Source organism: Python bivittatus, unplaced genomic scaffold (genome assembly GCF_059951505.1).
Source record: "Python bivittatus isolate LINGU-HERP-01145 unplaced genomic scaffold, Pbiv_v1 ctg000200_np1212, whole genome shotgun sequence".
Classification (NCBI taxonomy): domain Eukaryota; kingdom Metazoa; phylum Chordata; class Lepidosauria; order Squamata; family Pythonidae; genus Python; species Python bivittatus.
The window spans coordinates 7,382,675-7,404,342 of NW_028277040.1; the positions used below are offsets into that span (position 1 = coordinate 7,382,675).

General features: G+C 43.6%; 1 protein-coding gene across 1 annotated transcript; it reads right to left on the reverse strand.

Annotated features, from left to right (window-relative positions):
* Positions 1-15,367: 15,367 nt before the first annotated feature.
* Positions 15,368-20,303, reverse strand: FZD7 (frizzled class receptor 7). Its single transcript, XM_007422021.4, has one exon. It carries the CDS (start codon positions 19,470-19,472, stop codon positions 17,760-17,762), a length of 1,713 nt encoding a protein of 570 aa, XP_007422083.1. The 5' UTR covers positions 19,473-20,303; the 3' UTR covers positions 15,368-17,759.
* Between the last annotated feature and the right edge of the window lie 1,365 nt (positions 20,304-21,668).

Here is a 21,668-nt window from a genome sequence, read left to right on the forward strand (position 1 = left end):
TTGGAAATGTGAAATCCTGCCAAGAAACTTGAATGAGAACTTGAATGAGAAGACATCCTGGTTTTTGTCTCTGAAGACAGATCCAAACGATATTTTCCTTTTTTATACTAATGGTTTTAACCCTCTTTTTTGAGATCTGAATTAAAGACCATCAAGAAGCGGAGTTCAACCACTCTGTTTTGATGACTCAGTCTTATATAAATCTGCTTAGAAGTGAATGTCATTAAGTTTGATAGGACTTGCTCCCAAATAGAGGGTAATAGCAGTACAGCTTAATTTAACTATGAACAAGTGGAAGAGGAAATCTTACTGTTGTAACCTATATTGAATAAAGCACAACTGGCTGTGTTCATAGAACACATTAAGCCATAAGCCATGAATAAACCCCCATAGCTACAGTTATTGAGGGTTATTCATTGCATAAAGCCAAATCCAAACAAATAAGATTAGGTTAACACTGGGGCTGTGCAAAGCATCCAAATGAAGTCTTGAAATACGCAGGAGGGTGTATGAGGCATTTCTCTTCAAATCATTAAAGCAGCCATGTCTTTTGCAAGGTTCATGCAGCTACTTCAAAAGCTGTTCCTGACTCCAGATGCACACATACAAAAACAGCTGGCGGCAAAATTGACTTGTTTGATTAGAGAAAAGACAATAATTACATTTATGAGTGACTGGAAACCTTCTATGGACTTTTTGCTGAAAATGGAAAAAAATGAAATTGTGACTTACAGGTTTGATGATTAGAAAGGGTGGAATATGGGGAGAAGTGAGCCACGATATACAGTAACTGTATAGAGAAGAGGATAAAATATAAATGTATTTGTAACTGCTGTAAAGAAGATTAGAAGCCGCTTCTTTCTATCTTTTCCTTTCCTTTTCTTTCTATCTTCTTTTTTATTTCTTACTTATTAACTTATCACTTTTTCTTACTTTGCTTTTTCTTTTTTCCGTGTGTATTGCTTTTAATCTGTAAAAAATTTCTCCAACAAAAATTAGTAATATTATTTCTTCTCTTTTCTAACAGCTCTCTGAAATTCTTTGTTAAACTCCTTGAAACCTTTACTTTTTTTGGCTTTGGCTTCGGCTTCTCTTCTCTTCTTGGCAATTTCACTGTTTGTTCTGACATCCAGTTTGCTTTCTTCTGTTTCTTCATCTTTGGCAGTCTTTTTTCACATTCATCCTTAACAACCTCTTTAAGGTTCCTCTTGTTCCCAGTCAATGAGGTTCAGGAATTTAAAATAATTCCTGATGTTCTCCTTGAAATTGGTGGATTTCATGGTTTTCATCCATGGATTTCAAGGTCATGTTGTGGAAATTGGTTGGCTTTCTTCTTCCATTTTAGCTGACTTGCAACTTGCACATGAGCAGTTTGTGATCTGTTCCACAATCACATCTTGGCCATGTCTTTGCTGCTATAACTGAGCACTTCCACTCCTTGTACCAATAATGTAGTCAATTTGATTTCTGTACAGTATATTCCATCTGGTGAGGTCCAGATACAGAGATGTTATTTTGGTTGTTTGAAGGCTGTGTCAATAATGAAATAATTGGATTGGAAGAAACTGATAAGTTGTTCTCCTGCTTCATTTCTGTTTCCTAAACCATACATTCAAACTATGTTTTCTTTGTTACTTTTTCCAACTTCGATATTCCATTTTCCAACCACAGGCAGCACAACTTGCTTGCATGTTCTGCCAATTTCAGACTGACCTTGACCATAAAACTCATTAACCACCTCTTCTGCATCAGTGACTGGAGCATATATTTGAATAATCATTGCATTAAAGGATTGCCTGGAAAGTGTAATCAATAATACTTGGTCACTGACTGCATTGTACCCAAGCACATTGCTACACTATATCCTTCCTGATGATAAAATCAACACTGTTCCTTCTTTATTTTTTGTGTCCTGAATAATAACCAATATAATCTTTTGACTCAAAGTGCCCAATTTCTGTCCATTTCAATTTGCAGATGTCTAAGATGTCAATCTGTAGTCCGTTCATTTAATCTTTACGGCGCTGAGCTTTCCCATGCTTGTGCTTCTTATGTTCCATGTTCCCACTGTAACTCTATCTTTGCAGCTTCAAATTTTCTTTTCCTGCATGGCAACGTCAGCAACTAAACATTCCAAAGGCTTTACACTAATCGCTTCATAAACACCATTAGTACTCCAAAGATTCTTAGCTCTTCCTCAGTAGCATATTGAGTACCATCTGACCTGAGGGGCCCATCATCCAACACTATATTGTCGATCACTTTATCTTATCTATCCATGTGGTTTGCTTGGTAAAATACAGGAGTGGTTTACCCTTGCCTTCTCCCGCATGGTATGAATTGATGCCTTTGCCATTGTTACCAAAATGATCATCAGCCTTCAGCATCTTGTGATGTTGCTGCTACCCAATATTAGGGGCCTGCTTGCTTTACCTCGGCAGCTGTAATGACCTTCATGTCTTGAGTGATCCTGCTGGGAGTACACACTCTTGTGTTACATTCCCGGCGTTCTTCGCTCATCCTTCCCAAGAACACCCTGCCTCCTGTGATGGCATAGCAGGGCTTGAGAAAAGGGCAGGATGGTATACTTTTGTGAGTATATTGAATTTTTAAAATAAACTTATTTTTCCTTTTTCTCAGTGTCTGTTATATATGGCAAGACAACCCTGTAAGAGTCACCACGAAGGCATGAAAGTCTCCCAGTAAGTGATAACATTGACATAGCAAGGAAAACAAACTTTCAGAAGAGGCCACTTGGCAGGACTGTTGTTTTGAAGTACCTCCCATAGGCTTAAGGGATTCCCTGTTCTTCTAGAGTAGATATACAAATTCCCCTACTCTTAAGCTGTTTCAGTTCATTTGAGTAGATCGTGCAAGAGTTTGTAACGGCAACAACACTTTCTATTCTGTATGTTTCTGTTTGTTCTAGAAATATAAAATACTTACTGTAAACATTTAGGACATGGAAATCAACACTCCCTAAAGATATATAAGCAACAGTAGTAAAAGTGTATACTAAATTCAGTATACTTACTGAATAATTCTTATGTTTAATCAATGATGCCACCAGATCGTGCCGGAAGTAACGTTATCAGGTTGTGCCGGATATGACCTGCATAACCCTCCTCCCCACGTGATGCAGCACTCACAAGGTCATAACCCTAACCAGACATGACGTGTTGAACCTAACCCCATCATCAAGAAAGGTGTGACAGTCAACCCTTGGGTGTCTGATTAGCTTAACCCAAACCTAATTCTATGGGCATTCAAATCAAAATTAAGTAAAGTGAATAATTAACAGAACGCTAGGCTGCGCTGTATTTGGGAAGCAAACTCTGTTTGGGCATTGTGAAATAAATAATAGCCTAATGATGCTTTTGATTTTAATTTTGTGGAGTTTTAAAATCAGTGCCTTGAATGCAGGAAAAGGTGATCCTAAAATGCAGCCACAGACTGCATTTGCCCCCCTTTCCTAAAAAGTTTGTGTCCACAAACTCACATGAGGAAACTTCATAATAGGGCACAAAAAGATCTTTGAATAATTCCTCAGGGTTTGTCACCACAGATGTGTTCGTGTGATTGGTGCTCTGCCCAAACTTACCCCACAGCGAGTTTAAAAAGAGCTTGCCAATCTGCCTTTTAGCAGGGTTTACTTCAATATGCTCATGTCGTAAGCGGACACTTTCCAACTTTTCATAATCTTGAATATACTGATCTTTATCCAGTTCTGTTTTGCACTAGTCAGGGTAACCACTGGCCTCCTGCTTTTGCCTGAAATGCGTATTAATGTAACCTGAAAAAAACAGGTCTGTCTTTCTTTCAAAATGCCAGATCTCATAGATTTCTGCAATTCTGTAACCTTTTTCTAAAGCCACATTCAGTCCAACAGTATACCATGTCCCAGTCAGGGGTTTTTCTTCATTGCTGTGTTTACATAGAGTGACCTGCTGCTTTTCTGTGCAGGTTGCACACAGACTAAACATTAATTTACCCCCAGATTTATGGGGTAGGACTGGGATATAGAGGTTCTTTGGTGGGTACACTTCAACTTTAGCAAGTCCAAAATACTGTTTTATGTCTCCAAAGCTTTGATAGATGATTTGTGGATGGCCAATAGGGTACTCGTTCTTGTTCACGAAGGGGTACAAACTGGTGAAATCATAATTTGTTCCCCAGGTTTTGGTTTGTAGTACAGGCATGTAGCATTTGTTTTACCACCAAAAAATGCATCTCGTGGATTCAGAGGAGTTGGGAGCTTATTCTCAACTAGAAAGTGCTTCAAAAATGTGTCGGTCTCCTGCAAGGCAATCTATTCGTGTTCCCAGATGCTGCACACAGCTTAACTCAGATCCCTGAGGTACCCTTCTTTAACCCTAGTATGGTAGTGCAGAACCCCATAGGTCAAATCAAGTAAACTGTTGAAGGCATTTGCTGAGTAGCAGACAGGGCAGCCATGAAAGAAACAACCATTCAATTCAAAGGTTGTGGGGGTCCGATTTATGATAGTAAAAAATAATTACCTACCTGTTTTTCACCTCCTTGCAGAGTATACTGAATATTGAGTATACATCAGCCATTGTATGGCTGGTGCAGAATACCTTTTCTGGGTCTGCTGGTAACTGTCCAAAGGAGCTAATGCGATGGTGTTACTCTCCAAATACATGAAGCGATAGTGGGCCATGCAGACTGAGGCCAGTGTTGCATACTGGAAGGGGTCAATGCACCAAGTCTCAATCTTCTCAGCAACATCTCCCCCACACCCCGTGAGAAACTCGCGCTCTGTCATTTTCATCACTTGCCCCCTAAACTGGTTACAAGCCTCCCTCAATATTTCCACATCCTGTCTGCAGTAGTAAGCCAGGGCCTTTTTTAGTTTAAACACGGTACCTGTATTAGCAGCATGCCATTTCAGAAATTCTTCTCTCTCCCCAGGCATCATGGTTTGAGGACTGTAATACTTGGCATCGGGGAGCATCCCTACATAATCTTGATTGTCCATTGTATTGAACAAATGGGGGAAATATCCCTTGCTCCCCTGAAATCCCATAGCTTTGGGTAGTTTGCTTAATTTAAGGGGTAAGAAGAAGAGACTATCTATAAGCCGAATCTTAAAGTACAGCAGGGTAATACATAGCAATTTACCACCCTGACTTAAAAGTTCAACCTTGGACCTCAGCTGTCCCAGGACTAGATAACCGTCATAAGCTTTGGAATTGTGAGCAATAAAACTCCTGATTTATAAATTTCTTCACAAATTGATCCAGGCACCTATCGCCATAACATTCCCACCTCATCACATCCTCTTCCTCCAGCGTGTCCATGGCATAGACATAATTTGGTATGTGTACCCGTTTCTTAACAACATTCAAAATCATAAATGATGTATCTCATGCCTATTTCTGGTCAGGGCAGCAGTTTCAGAAAACATAAATGCCCTTCCATGCTCTCTACTTTCTCATAGCATTGCCCGCACTTGCTTTTCTTACATTTTTTGTGAGGGGTAAAGACATAAACAGCACACGTGTCACAAAACCCCTTATTCTTACAAACAATTTTTCCTTCCTTTGCCAGTTGTACGTGTCTTTCAAGGCATGCCTTAGAGCAACAAGACAGTTTGCACTTACAGCATCCTGTCTTCTCCACATCCACCTCGTGACATGTATGCTTTAGACATGCACGACAGAAATATTGATAATCATGGGTAAATGTGTGGTGGTATCCTGTGTGGCAGAATTCACAGAAATAACGTTCACCCAGGAAGCCCTTGATGGTTAGGTTCAACATGTCATGTCCTGTGAGTGTGTATTTTTAGATTAAAATTTGCGAGCAATATTTCTTTAGCTTTTAGAAAAGGTAAAGCTGTCTGTGATTTTCACTTCGCTTAGGGTATGGATTGGGGGTTAGGGTTAGGTTAATCACTCTGGGGCTGCTGTGGTTTAAAAAGTTCTTTTTCCAGCATTCAAGGGGGCGATTTTAAAACTGCATACTATAGAAATAAAGCCATTTTAGGAAAGTTGGGGGCAAATGCAGCCTGTGGCTGCATCCTGAAATGGATCTCCTTTTCCTGCATTCAAGGCGCTGATTTTAAAATTCCACAAAATCAAAAGCATCATTAGGCTATTATTTATTTCACAATGCCAAAACAGAGTTTGCTTCCCAAATACAGCGCAGCCTAGCGTTCTGTTAATTATTCACTTTACTTAATTTTGATTTGAATGCCCATAGAATTAGGTTTGGGTTAAGCTAATCAGACACCCAAGGGTTGACTGTCACACCTCTCTTGATGATGGGGTTAGGTTCAACACGTCATGTCTGGTTAGGGTTATGACCTTGTGAGTGCTGCATCACGTGGGGAGGAGGGTTATGCAAGTCATATCCGGCGCAACCTGATGGCATCACTTCTGGAACAACCTGATGGCGTCACTGATTGAACAAACAGATACGCCACCATTGAATTTAGTATACACTATTACTGCTAGCAACTAATATAGTGCTGTCATCCAGATTTTGGAGGAGGAGCCTTTATCTGAAGGCATCTTCTGCTTACAAAGGTAAGGACTGTAAGCTTCATTCTGGAGACTGATTCTATACTGTTGAACTAGATTGGGAAAATTTAAAAAAAAAAATCGACAGCCACAGTGGCAAACCATTTCTACATTATTGAGACAACAGTACAGAATCAGTCTCCAGAATGAAGCTTACAGTCCTTACCTTTGTAAGCTGTCTTCAAATACCTGAAGGGCTGTCACACTGTAGAGGGTTTAGTTAAATCTGGCTTTCTTACAGCTGTTTAGATTTCTTTCGGTACATTTAAAACCAACAATTTTTATTTTCTTTTTTAATTCTATAGATTAGTCTTTATTACTGCAATGCTAGGATAAGGAGAATCATGGAATCACTGAATTGGAAGGGACCTCAGAGGCATCAAGTCCAACCCCCTGCACCCTGCAGGATTCACTGCACCACCCCTGATAGATGACTATCCAGGCTCCGTTTGAAAACCTCCAGCGAAGGAGAGGAAACCACTCCATGCAGTAATCTATTCTACTGACTGACAGCTCTTTTCCTAATGTCTAATCTGTATCTACATCCTTGAAGTTTCATGCCATTAGTTCTAGTCTACCCTCTGGAGCAAGTGAGAACACGTCCGAACCCTCTACAGTGTGACAGCCCTTCAGGTATTTGAAGACAGCTATTGTGTCCCCTCTCAACCTTCTCTTCTGCAAGCTAAATATGTACCTAGGTCTTTTAACTGTTCCTTGTAGGACTTGCTTTGCTGCAGTTTATCAACGTCCTTTTTAAACTGAAGGAAAAAAACCCAACAGGCAAAGTGTTGTGCTGAAAAGCATGCTGGGGGTCTTCCAAAATCCCAGGCAGGGCATCTACCCTAACCCTGACCAAGTACCAAGAAACTCTACATCCATTTCTTAATTTTGCTTGGGCAGGTCCTTCTAAAAGGCATTTTAGAAGACATTTCACTGAAAGGGGAATGCACCCAACAGGGAAAAAAGCCCCTCTTATAAATAAATGAAATATAAATAAGTGAAAGATCAAATTAAGGGAGTGAAGTGTGTTCCAAGCAAAAGCTCCCCAAAGCTGAGTTCTGCAAGTGTTCAAGTCATTTACTGCTATTATTTCTTTGAATATTTACCATCTCTTCCACTAAATGCATATAAATAAACCATTCAGTAGACACTCTTACATCAGTTGGGGAAAGTGACATAACCTTTGGGGCTGCAGGAAAGGGATGTTCCCATTAATACTGAAGGAGGACCACAAAGACAGCAAAGGCAGCCATTCTTCTTCGATGCAGCCCTTCAAGTGAGCAGCAGCGCTTCGATGGCTCTCAGTTCAGCCTGAGATCAGATTGGTTGCTTGGTTTTATGGCACAGACATTTCTGAGACTCCCTGGACCTACTTGCATGGACTGGAGTTGTGAATGCTCCAGTACATGTTGCAATTGTGGCTCGTGGTATCTTGAGACAACAGTGGTCGATGCCCTGAGAGCAGGGAAGGGGTGAGTCACAACCTTGAGGAAGAGGGGGAGAAGATCTCTCTCTGGTTTTAGAAAGCTTAGCAAAAGATTTTCAGCGGTGCTCAGGAAGGCTCAAACGCTAATTTCTTAATGGGGGAGGCCCAAGAAAATGACTTCCAAGCATTCCTGCTCCTCAGAATCTCACCAGTGGGGCAGTTAAGGGTGGGCAATGGGGAACAAATAATTGGTCACTGACCCAGAAGCCCACTAGCCTTGTTCGGGGGTTTTTTGCCCAAGAGGCCAGTGGGGAGGAAGCTCTGATGCAATATTATGAATGTCACATGCATTCTCTCCCTGCTGTCCTCGTGATCATATGCAGAAAGTGGCCTTTGGCCTTTGCATGCATAGAACATATCAGCCAGTATCCCTAAAGCGCAGGACTCTGGCTTGTATTTCCCAATCCATGTAGCCTGGTATCTCCAGAACCTCCAAGTTGCAGATTCAGAGGATAGATAGTTCATCTAAATCAGACCTGAGGCCTTCCGCAATCCACATTTGCACATTGCACATTTTGTGCAACCCACACACAGGCAACCAAAGGGGAATGGTGAAAAGTAGCTCTGTTTCACAGTCAAGTTACTTCATTTAATGTGAATACTCTTCATTATCTTCAGTTTTGACTCACTGGAGTTAATTGTGTCGATGTAGGAAAAGACTTCAGTGTTGCTGCCTCTAGCTAGTGGATCTCCCATGGCATTCATGATGATTTGTGTTTGAGTTCACTGACCTAACTCCTGTCAAGAGCATCAGAACAGGGCCCCCAGCTACAGGGCGGGATACCAACAACATCATGGAAACTGCTTTGTGTAGGTGTGGAGGGGGATTATTCTGAACATGAACAGCCCAGCACCTTTGCTCTACAAACCCTAAAAGCCACAGCAGGCCTGGTCAGGATTTGGGGAAGTTGTAGCCCCAAACATTTAGAGTACCCCAGAAGTTTACCCTTGATGCAGGCATTTGAATAGTGCTAATTGTTTTCAGGGTGCCGAATTATAATATCACTTTCTTCTTTGTTCTTACAGTGTGGATGAAAGATATATACATATCCAACATGCTAGTGAAAAAAGCATGGAAAAGGAGGGACCAGGCTTTATTCCGTCATGTTATGCTCCAGCTAGATTGGCTCAGGTAGTTTAAGAGTGGGGCTAGATCTTTAGCTTTGGTACAATGTTCTGCCAGTATCTCCCATTTGGCAAAACAGCTTTGCCAGCAGAGGAGATGATTAAAAGATCGAAGGAGGCTGTCAGAGAAGAATGGGCTTTGCCCAAAATCTAATCCCCTCCAGCTCTCCCTCTTGGCACCTCTGCAGGCACAGAAGGGCAGCCTTTTGCTTAAAGAGGCTGGCCAGCAAATGCTGAGGCTGATGCTCCTCTTCTGATCCTGATGAGTGCACTACTTCAGGACTCTTCTGCAGCTCAACTCAGCTCTGCTTTTCCAACTGGGAATGCAGGGACTACCCACCTAATACAGGTGGAAACCATTGGAGTTGCAGGTGCAGGGCGGCAGGTTGCAGAAGGCTGACTAGCGATGCAAAGGGGATCCTGAGATCTGAGAGCAGAAAAGGCCCAGGAGCTCCTCCCACTCAAAGTTGTATCCTGGACCCTGCTGTGGTAAGACGCAGGTCCATGAATCATGGGGAAGGAGAAGCAGTGGTACCATTCACAATGGGGATCCCTTTCCTTGTCTCCCATCCAGGATTTGTCCTTGTGAAAACACTGTTGTGGCCTCGTTTTCCATCTCTGCCAAAATACCCCTTTTCCCTACACATGTTTGCTGCCAGCAAATCTGGGAAGCTCCTGATTGCCTAGCAGTTGTGTCCCCTGCGTACGTGTGGGTTAGTCAAAAGAGTGCTTATTTGTTGTCTGGATGGAGTGGAACTGTGTGTATTATGGAACTTTCCAGTTTCTGTGTTGTTACTGCTGGGCTAAAGAAACTCCTGCAGCTGACAGGGCTGTGGTGTTCTTATTGTGCCCGCAGGGTGATATTCTGTGTCTGGTAGGGCAGGATGATGTTGTGGGGATATGTCCTCAACACATGGTGTGATTGGCTCTTTTGGACCATGGCATAATTAGTCTAGTCTTCCACAATAGGTGCTTGTATGTGCCATTACAATGGATATTGGAAGGATAGGATGACTGTTGAGTTCTTGCCTTTCTGATGTGTTTCTTGCTTCCCTTCCTGCCTCTGCTGGACCTGCATCAGGACCTGAATGAGCTATACCTATATCACTTGACTGAGTGATACCTATATCTGGCCGGGCAGATCAACTGGATTGCTTTGTCTGCCACTTAAGGCAAGATATGAGATCCTTTGTAGCTGAAGGATCACCAAAGATGAATGGCATACTTCCAAATAATCCCAACACCCATCAGTTCTGAAAAGCAGACCTGGCAAATGTAGCATGGACTTTAGAGGCCAAGGATTTATGCTTATTCAAGCTTGGTTTTTCCTGAAATATATGCACGGGACATGGGAAGGTTGGATTCACAGTTCCTTACTCCATCTTAGTGCTGGCAAGGTCTGTACTTCTTCTTGTTACCTTTAAATACATTCATGTTAGGGAGGAATATATTTTTTCCCACAAATCTTAGGGCATATACTGGGTGTCTGCTTAACAAGAGAAAAAGCATGATGAGCAACAATTAGCCCCAAAGTAGTTTTTCCATCCACCCACATAATCCTGCTCTGTTCCAAGCAGTTCTGTGTATGCGTTCAAGGGTGTCAGATGACATTAGTCTTACTGGCTGCCAGTCCCAGTGGAATGCTGTTCATAAACAAGGACAGGAAATGCTGGTTAAAACTTCTGGGTCTTTTAAAAGTAATGAATATAGCATTACCAAGACTTTACAAAAATTAAAATTAAAAAAATCCCTTTTCATCATAAATTACATTAAAAGATCCCATCTTCATGAGTTCTGGCTGTTGCTTCAAAAAATCAAAGCTAGCTTTGAACTTCTGGTGTGCTTGCATGCATACACATATTTTTCCTTTTAAAAATAGTCCTTTACACTCTTGCACACACATACACACACCTTACTGCCTTTCTTCTTTTTTTTTTTCAGGGTTTATTTTTTGTGAAAATGGGAAGATGAGCTGAGGCAGCAATATACTTATACATTTATCTCAAAACATAGCAGGATGTAGACAAACGATGGCCATTAGCACCAATGTTTAATTGGCAACCAGCTGCAGTGACTAAGGGGAATTTTAATCCTGCATCTTTGCTGTAAATTGTTGATTTTTACCTGTGTTGGAACACTGGGAAATGCTATGTTTATAGGTGGAAAAAAAAGGGTGTGCAAGATATTCTTGGATCAGGGCCATGGAAGACACCCAATCTGGTTCATGGTTTAGATAAATATTTGGGAAGCTGTTCAATTTGACTGTCTCCAGTACAGACTCTCTATTAAAAACAAAAATATGATTTTGGGCAGGAGTATGCTTTGAGGTGTATAGAAAAAGAAAAGAAAAAAATACTGAGAATAAGAAGTCTAAAGAAGTGTGGGTGGCATAAACTTCAAAAAATGTGCACATTTTACCATGGATAGCTTCATCATATTTATTTTGTTATTGTGATGTGTCATAAGCTTCAGGTTTTCTGACCTCATTTGAACAGATCTGAATATAAGCAGAGGATAACTTCAGAGCAAAAATATGTGTTAAGTCTGCACTCTCATGGTAAATCCTTTCTAAGTAAAAGAGAAATCTTTGGACTCTGCAGAGACACTGAAAATGGTGGCTTAGCTTTCACACCCATTTTTTGTACACGCATGAGTTAGTAGTAGAGTTGATTAGCAACTGGATCTGGAGGCCCAATCTATGGTATATGGACTGACGTATTGCTTTGGACCAGACACACTAAACCCCCAGTTGTTTTACCCATGGGTTGTTGTACAAGTCACAATGGCTGGATCCACATATAATACTGAACTATAAAGCATGGTTTATATAAAGACTAAATTCACTCAATCTGCTAAACCAAAATCAGCCAAACCACATTATGAATATATGGACTCAGCCACTATATGCCTGTATGTAATCAGGGGTTGGCAACCTTCTTTTGCATAGGGGCCAGCGGCCATCCTGCCACCACTGCCATTCTTCTTCTTTCTCTGCCTCATGGCTCACTCTTGCTTTCTCCAGCACTGGATGGGGGACTTCTTACACTGTATGTGCAGAGGCAGCTGGTGAATGTGTTGCCACCATGGCTGCCTGAGGAGGCAGTGAGCACTCACAAAAGGAGCTGTATGCTGTCCTTTCTTCACACAGGCCAGGTGGATATATTTCTTTTGGAGTGATTTCCAGTGGTGGGCCACATCCAGCCCATGGGCCTTAACGTTGCCAACACCTGATCTAAGTGAAGGTTATTGGAGACAAAAGGGTAGATCTGGGCTGAACTGGACGTAGAGCAGATCTACTGAAATTGGTGCTACTGGATTTTGTTACAGCTAGCTTAGGTCCTATTGATGTCAGTGAATCTGCACTAAGGAATCTGGATCCAAATTTGGAATGCTGGATTTGGTGAAATGTTTTTCTGAATGTATTTGTTTTGCTTATTAAAAGTACTCCCCTAAACCCATTCTCAGCCCGATAGAAGCAACTGAGAATGGGCAACTGAGAATGGCTGCTAGAATTTCCTCAGAGCATGACATGCTTGTCAAAGCCCCGTATCAAGCTGGAAAGAGGAATCCTGGGATTGGGCAAAGGAAGATTTTAAAAAATGGCCCTGCATTCTCAGGGTGGAAATCTTACCTCATATTAGTACTGTCCTGGACTTTAGGTGCAACCCCCTTTGCTGTGAAACTGAGCAAGTCCTTCTTTCTGAAGATCCTCCAAGTGCTGGTCCTTCCCTTCCCTGCATTCTTCTTTGACATTCTTCCACATTTATAGGCCCCTTGGAAAACCCTCCATTTGTATCTCTAAGAGTTCCCTCACCCAAGTGGCTTCTGAAACTGATTCTGTTGCTTGATAAACAGGCACCTCTCTTGGTGGGAATGACTCACAACTTTCTGCCTGTCTGAAGGGAAACCTTGTGGGCATGAGCTCCACCCATAGCACCACACTGTCAGGATGGTGCCATTGTCTGCATTCAGCATCCCTTCCAGGAAGAGCCATATAAATCATATAAGAGAGAGAGTGGGAGAGAGAGTGTGTGTCAGCCTCAAAATGTTTATTGCTAGGTGTGGGTGCTTCAGGCATTATGAGGGACAGAACACTGTGAGTTAATAAACACATGCCTTAATAACAGTTGTTAGCTGGAAAAGGTGCTACCAGACTCTTTCTGATTTATTGCAAAAGAAATGTCATTCCATCAGGGCCTTATAAAGCTGACATATTTATGATTGCACAAGTCTCCGTGGACCCAAGTCCATTTTGTTTGATGCAAGCTTATGCTGTGGTACATTTGTCAAATGCTCCAACACTCCCCATTGGGTTTGCAAAACATAGTAAGATAGCTACCCTACCTGCTAGAAATGTGCCTTGTGATGGTTATCCTGCATATAAAATTTCAGGATACCCGTAGAAGATTAATCTAGTATCTAAATTTTTGTTTGTTTGTTTGTTTTGAGGTTTTGTTTTTGTGCCTTCAAGTCAGTGTTGACTCCTGGCAGTGTTCTTTATTGTCACTCCTGGCAACATTTTTCCTAGGAGAAAACCACACCCCCACCAACACTGGCAGAGCAAGCTCCTGTATATTAAACGGAGCAAACCCCACACTCACTAGCACTGATGTTAGCTAGTCAGGTAATGAAATGCCTCCAAGCAAACAGCCAAGCTCAGAGAGCACCAAGGACTCCACAGTTCAACCCTGAGCTACAGATATTCTCTTGTATTGGGACAAATAAGGAATAACCATGGAGACAATACATTTCAGAAAAGAAATCTGTCATCTGGCTGTGAAGCCCCTGGATTGATTACAAGTGCAATTTTTTTTTTTTATTGTGCAATATTGTCAGGAAAATCCCAGTAACAGTGAGGAAACTGTGCTGTGTATTCCACATGTACACAGAATGGCAGAGGGGCCTCTGCAGGTGCAAAGTAATTTTTTTTCAAGTCTTGTCTTCTGCTATCCCCAACTGTAAGCTGAAACACAACCTCTCTGAATTAACAGGGGCCACCTGTTTTGTGTTTTAAAAGGCTATGAAGCACTTCTATACCTTCTTCCTTAGAATGGAAAATAAGTTTTGACATACCAGCAACTTCCTTAAAGACAAGGGGACAAAGCATGGAAGAAGTGATGAAAGACAGATAGCGAAGAGGTGATGCTTCCTTTTTCAGTTCAGCAACCTTACCTGAAAGCTGATTGTTGCCTAGAAGGGATAGGAGACTTCCAGCTGTGCTGTTAAGTTCATCCAAGGTGACTGGAAGGCCTAACCAAGCAATGCCCAAAGAAAACCCTGGGTCTTCCCAAATCCTAGACATAGCAACAGCTGCCTTTTCTGTCCTGGTCCCCTTAGGAGGTGTTTGGCTTACAGTCCTCCTTATCTTCAACAGTGAAGCTTACTTTCTGTCTGGGCCAGGCCTGTTTTGAGGAAGGTGGGCTCAGATAGAACATCTTGAGTTTCTTGAGATCAGAAATGCTTTGAATAATGGCTACTAATCATGATGGCTCTACATTATCCCCAATGTAGGAGGCTGGAGTGCTTTTCACTATCAGTTGCTGGGAAGAAATCACAAGGAAGAAGAGGCTTTTGTGCTCCTCACTTGCCTGTGGGCTTCCGAGAGGCATCTAGTTGACTGCTGTGGGAACAGGAGGCTGGATCAGACAGGGCTTTGGGCTTTTCTTAGTTCTCAGGGAGGAGAGCAAAGGGACTAAATAAATGCCCAAAATAGAAGACACACTATGAAATCCAGAAAATGTCTGCTTTGGAGGCAATCCTTACTGATTTCATAAGAGCTATTTCTACTCTACAGTAAGAGTTATTGCCTAAGACAAATATATTTTAATCCAGCCGTTTAGGACTTGGCATCCTCCAGATGTGTTAGACTAAGTTCCCATAATCTTCTGTCAGTGGACAAGGCCGCTTAACCATGCAGATCACAGCAGGAGGCCCTCTCGGAAATCAGTTGGAATCCCTTCAAGCAGACACTTGCAATCAAGTCTGAACATGCTGTGTTGTACTGCCCAGTTCTAGCAGTATTCATTTAAAAGACCCATTCAGTCCAACAATACTTATTTAAAATAAATATGCTTAGGAACTGCTCTTTAAACCAACAAAAATGGTTTTCTTCAAGCTGATCTAGATTTAACAAATGTTTAACTAGGCATAGGGGGAAAATATCAAGTTAAAATACAACTGTTCACAAATTACTTTATATTAAAAATCCATTTATTTTTGTATCTTGTACATTACACAAGAAATGAGTCTTACACAGAACTTTTGAAAACAAAAAAGTTAAGTAAAAACATAAATACATATATATTTTCTTACAAAACATCAGATTTACAAAATATACATACTGCATTTCCAGCTTGTCTGATGCTCATTTTAAAAATTCCCAAACAAACCAAAATCTCAGAACCAGGAAGATCAGATATTACTACAGAATCAATGGAAAATTTTTCTTGCTGTTTCACCCCCAAATACTATACCTGACATGCTTTTTCCTCTTCCTTACCAATTCTACACTTCTGAGTAGTGGCAATCTTTTGTAACGATATCCCTTCATTAAAAAAGAGAGATCAATGCACCCTGGAGAACGAAGGGGAAATCCAAGTATGGCTTGTTAAAGCCTCCAGGCCTCGAATTATTCTTCTACGTAAAAATAAATAGAACCCCCTTATTATTTCCAGAAAGCTAGCTTGAGAAATGTAGCATTTCAGAAATGCTTCTGAAATTAATTTATTTCCAACAGTGGACTCTTTGAGGAAATGTTATATATCATGATGTAAAACTTTTACTTCAGACATATTTAATAGGCTGATCGTTCAAGAAAGGAATGCAGGGAATTTTGAAAAGAAAACACAACAGTTTAGGAACAAGACACATCAATTCCAGCATGTCCTTAAGCTGCAAAAGCCTATCCTTATCAAAAAGTAGATTCCACTGAATTCCACAGGACTTTTTCTAGATATACATTCCTAAGACTGTATAGCACGTTCAAAAGAGTTATTGTGTGTCACAGTGGGGCCTAAATGGGTGATGAGTCTCAACCCCTGAATCTGAACTGGACCCAGGATATAGCGAGTGGGATCTTTTCCCAGGCACACCTGCATAGGGCTGCAGCCTTAATCAAGACACTCTTTTGTTGTATAATTAAGGCTGCATTCCTAAATGCCCTCACTAATGAATAAACTCCCTGAAGTGGTAGCACTTAAGGTCCATGTAAACATCGAGGAACTGGTTTCCAATGGAATGAAGGCCACAATTAAGAACCTACTGGTTTCAAGGGAATCTAAGCACATTACAGGGAGCACTGAGCACTGATTCAAGCAGGAACGCAAAATATCCTTTTCTCCTGCTTCTCAGCTGCTAGGTCCTTCCCTCCGCCCCAGTTCCAAATCAAAGGGGGATACAGATGATCAGCCAGGGAAACCAACTGCAACCTTGTGGAAATAAAACATGATAGATGCTTTAAAAGGCTTGTTTCATTACTGGCTGCTTTGTCAGTTGTTCTAAAAAAAAAAAAAAAAAGGTTGAGGGAGAGAGACAGCCTCGGCTTTTCTCCGGTTACACAGGAGACTTTCCTGAAAACCCTTCCCCTTGTTTTCATAAAAAGAAAATAAAGAGCTGCATGATTCGCAGCTCTAACTGAACCTCAACAAATTCTTTGTTAGTTTCCCCATAAAAACCAAACCCCTGCTTATGCTTTGCTGCAGAGAAACCCACTTTTGTTTCTCTTTTGTCTCCTCTAACAAAAGACAAGAGAGTTAAAGCCATTCCACCAAAAATCAACATGTCACTTCTTTTTCAGACCCATTTCTTTCCTCCTCCCCCTTTGCTCCTCCCTAAAACCCCAGCAAGACTCTTTTGCCAAAGCCCAAATCAGCCAGGAACAAAACTTTGAAACTGGAATGGAGAGTTTTCCCTGTAGCCTGGCCAAGCCCATGCACCGCGGATCCAGAAATTAAGCTCCACAGAGGCAAGTGTGCATAGGCTGGAAACCATTATGCCTTCACTCGGGAGCAAGTCGCACTGAATCCAGTGGAGCTTTAACTTCCAAGTAGCCTTGCAGTGGACTGCACTGCTACAATATGTAGGTAGACTCACTTGTCAGTTTCCTTTTTTAAAAGGAACTCTCTCTCCCCCTCCCTCCCTCCCTCCCTCCCTTTTCATTGCCTTCCTGGGTAAGTTTAGGCAGACTGTAAATTAAGACTGATCTGGGGGAGGGGGTCTGATTTGGCACCTTATCATGCGGTAATGTGATCACTTTTTGTAAGAAAAAAAAAGATAGCTCGCTTTTCTCTTTTCTTCTCCCAAACCTCCATCCTTGGCACCATTCCAGCATCCTTTAAACAGATACTGCAGTACCATTTAAAAGGTGAGGAGGCCAGGATGGGGGAATAAGCAAATTCTCAGAGGGTAAGATATTTACTGCCCCGAAGAACAGTCTTGCGAAGGATGCTCATTCTGTGCTCCTCAAGTTAACCAGCAAGGAGAACGGAGCCAGAACCTTGGTCTAGAGATGGGGGTCTCTTGGCAAGAAGCAAAAGCAGTCTGGAGGAACGCACGCCCAAGTCCTTGTTCCTTGCCATACAAGGGGAGAGGAAGCCAAGGGACCCTCATACGGCAGTTTCCCCTTTGCTTCCTGTGCTGAGTCTATGGTAAAAGCGCCGCCAAGACTGGAGAGTTTTGCCAGTCCAAATCCAGAAGCCAGTCGTGATGCCCACAATCATGGTCATGAGGTACTTGATCAAAAAGACAGTGTAGTCAGGGCTCATTGGGGCAAAGTTGGTGGGGCAAGCAATGGCGTAGCTTTTGCAGCTCTGCAGGAGCCAGGTTTTCTCCCATGTGTCTCGGAAGGCCTGCTCATAGAAGTAGCAAGCCAGCACAATAGTGGCAGGCACCGTGTAGAGGACACTGAAAATGCCAATCCTCACCATGAGCTTCTCCAGCTTTTCGGTTTTGGTGCCATCATGTTTCATGATGGTCCGTATGCGGAAGAGGGACACAAAGCCGGCCAGGAGGAAGGAGGTGCCAATGAAGAGGTAGACAAAGAGTGGGGCCAAGACAAAGCCCCGCAGTGCATCTACGCTGTAGATGCCCACGTAGCAGACTCCACTGAGCACGTCCCCATCCACCTGTCCCATGGCCAAGATGGTGATGGTCTTGATGGCAGGCACGGCCCAGGCAGCCAGGTGAAAGTACTGGGAATTGGCCTCAATGGCCTCATGGCCCCACTTCATGCCAGCTGCAAGGAACCAGGTGAGGGAGAGGATGACCCACCAGATGGAGCTGGCCATGCCAAAGAAGTACAGGATCATGAAAAGGATAGTGCATCCTTCTTTCTTGGTGCCCTGTACCACAGTGCGGTAGCCATCTTCTGAGAAGCGTTCCACACAGACCACTTTGTCCTTCAGCAGGAAGCCAGCCACATAGGCCACCGCCACCATAAAATAGCAGCCAGAGAGGAAGATGATGGGCCGCTCGGGGTAGCTGAAACGTCTCATGTCTACCAGGTAGGTTAGGACAGTGAAGAGGGTGGAGGCACAGCACAAGACTGACCAGATGCCCACCAGTAGACGGGCAAAGCGAACCTCGGCCTCCTTGAAGTACATCAGTCCATTGGGGAGCTCTGGCTCACAAGGGGCACCACAGTCCCTCTCACCCAAGAAGCGGTAGCCCAGGTATGGGGGTACTTTCAGCTGCCGTGGGCAGGAGAAGCCAGAGCTGGTGGGGGGCAGGGGATGAGAGGGGGGATCGGGCAGATACGGGGTGGGATCGACGGTGGCACTTCCGGCGCCCGCTCCGCCCGCTCCCCCTCCCGAGGTGTCCGAGGTATTCTGCCCCACGCAGATCTCACCTGCGCCGTGGACGGGGAAGTTTTCGCAGCGGAGCCGTTCGGGCCACTGGAAGCCAAACTTGTTCATCAGGGCCTCGCAGCCCTGGCGGGCCCGCTCGCACAGGGACCGGCAGGGCGGGATGGCCTGTTCCAAGACGGTGCAGACGGGCGCGTACATGGAGCAAAGGAAGAAGCGCAGCTCCGGCGAGCACTGCACTTTCACCAGCGGGTAGAACTGGTGGACCTCCAGCCCGGCGTCCTCCTGGTTGGTGTGCCCCAGCAGGTTGGGCAGGATGGTCTGGTTGTAGGCGATGTCCGTGCAGAGGGGGATCGAAATGGGCTGACAGAAGCCGTGATCCGGCACGGAAATCCCCTTCTCCCCATGGTAAGGCTGGGCGCCAGAGCCCCAGGGGACCCCGCACAGGACGCCCAGGAAGACGGCCAGGCCCAAGGAAGCAGGGGCCGTCCTCGCCGCTCTCGCTCCCCGGCCCATGACCCGAGGCAGCAGCGAACGACAGGAACGAGCGCAGCCGGCGAGAGCAAGCGGCAGGCAGCGGGTCTTCACAGCCCAGAGGCGCTCGGGTCCCGAAGCATCGGCGGCGTCCAGCCCAGCCCCGCGAGAGGGCCAGCAGCCGAGGGGGCTACGCGGGGGCGGCGGCGGCGGCGGCGGCAAGGCTGGCTTCGCTCTCCCAGCCGTCTGCTCTCGGGGGGAGGAGGTGAAAGAGGCGGATCGCTCGCCAAACCGGCTCTCTCGCTGATCGCTCGCCAAGGACCGGATGATAATTCTTCGCAGGAGTTGCGAGCCAAAATGCTGCCCCGATGTTTTTTCTTCCTCCAAAGAACGATCTTGCCCGAGCCGAAAAGCGTTGCGTTTTCCCCCTCGGTCGGCCACGAAACAGTCCCGGGAGGGAAGGGGGATCGTTCACAAGTTCGTCCGCAGTAACTGGCTCCACTCCCCAGCTGGCTGCTCAGCCCCGCAAAGTTTGGGAATTCAAGAATTTGGCTTACTGTTACTTCTCTGTTTTAGCTGTGCTTTAATCGAGGAGTTAGGTCTTTGGGAAAAAAAATCCAATCACTCCGTCATCTCCTTTACCAGCAATGCTGCTAATCCTTCAGAGACACACACGGGTTAAGAGGTAGTCCAATATCCCGCCGGCGCCCCCATACTTGGCAGACGAAATCTATCTCTCCAGCAGCAACATGCCGCTCGAACAAGCATCATCCGCTCTAAAAGCAAAAAAATAAAGAACGAGGAAAAAAGACATCCATGCCCGTATATATATATATATGTGTGTGTGTGTGTGTGTGCGTGTGTGCGTGTCTGTCTGAGTATTCCATGGAGCTCCACCCCTTCGCCCCATTCACAAACCAACAGTGGGCGGGCCGTAGAACCCCAGCTCCTACCAATTGCATAATCTGTTGCTTCCGTACCTCTGTTGAGGATTGGGCAGAAAGATAAAAGTCTCTAAGGGGAGGGGCGGAACGGAGGCGGATTCTGTAATGGTGGGATTCTTCTGCCGAAAAGTTGAAAGAAACTTTCAGGCTCTTGAATGGAAAACAGGCGACGGTACACGCGCGGAAGAAGTGGAGGAGGAGAGCCGTGATAATCCGTGGTAGGCAAAAATCAGAAGGAATCTGGTAAAAGAAAAGGCGCCGAGAGAGTGAGAGCGAGAGAGCAGGATATGTCTAGATCCGGATGCCTGGATCGCATACAACTGTGCTCGAAATTAACTCTTTTCTTCTTATAAAGAGATTTTCCGCATATACCACTGCTACGTCCCTCCTCAAATAACCTTCTGAAAGCCCCAAATTCACATTCATGGTGGCCTGAAATAATGTCTTTATTCTCTGAGTTTTATTTAGTTCTTATGCTCTCAACTAACTGAATAAGACTCCCCTCCACCATAAATATTTAAGGGACAGGATTAAAAATAATGGCACATACTTCGAACGTGTAAAGCAATAATTGGGGCTGTGGGATATAAATGTGAAGGCCATGCAAGGCTTGAGGCTTATCTTTTAAAATGTTTTTTGATAGGAGGCACAGTCCAATGCTTTAATCTCACAGTTGCTTACTTTTGAGAAATAGCCTTTTTGAAGTGGTGCAAAATTCATGAGGTTGGCAGTGCTCTACATGTTTAATCATGAAAACCTCATCTCCCAAATATGTGTACAAGAATTTGATTAAGCACCTTCCATATAGCAGAGGATATTTAAATCCAAATTCACAAACCAAACTGGTTTGTGGCTTAGTCTCAATATCTTTAGTAGGGCACCAAAAACTTGAGGAAATGGTTTGAGGAATGCAGCTTGAATGAGAAATATCTATTAAAACTCATGTTATGCTGAAAGCATTTCCTTTGCTCATAAATTCCCCTTTAGCAAATAGTATAAAATATTGAAGAACACTTTTTTTGCCATAATCTAAACCTGCTGGGGGTCTGGAGGTGGAAATTACTTGAAAGATAGACTTGATTAAGAACTAGCCCCATGGAGCTCAGTCAAATACGCTGTGTAAATATAAGCATCTTGCCCCATAAATATATCCTAGGGATTTATCACCCAGCACAAGGATTTGGGTTTGCAACTTTAGCTTGCCAATCCTATGTGCACTTTCCTGGGAGTAAACTTCACTGAATTCAGTAGGAAGTTCTAAATTCAGAGATATGCTGTTCATCTCAGGCAATTC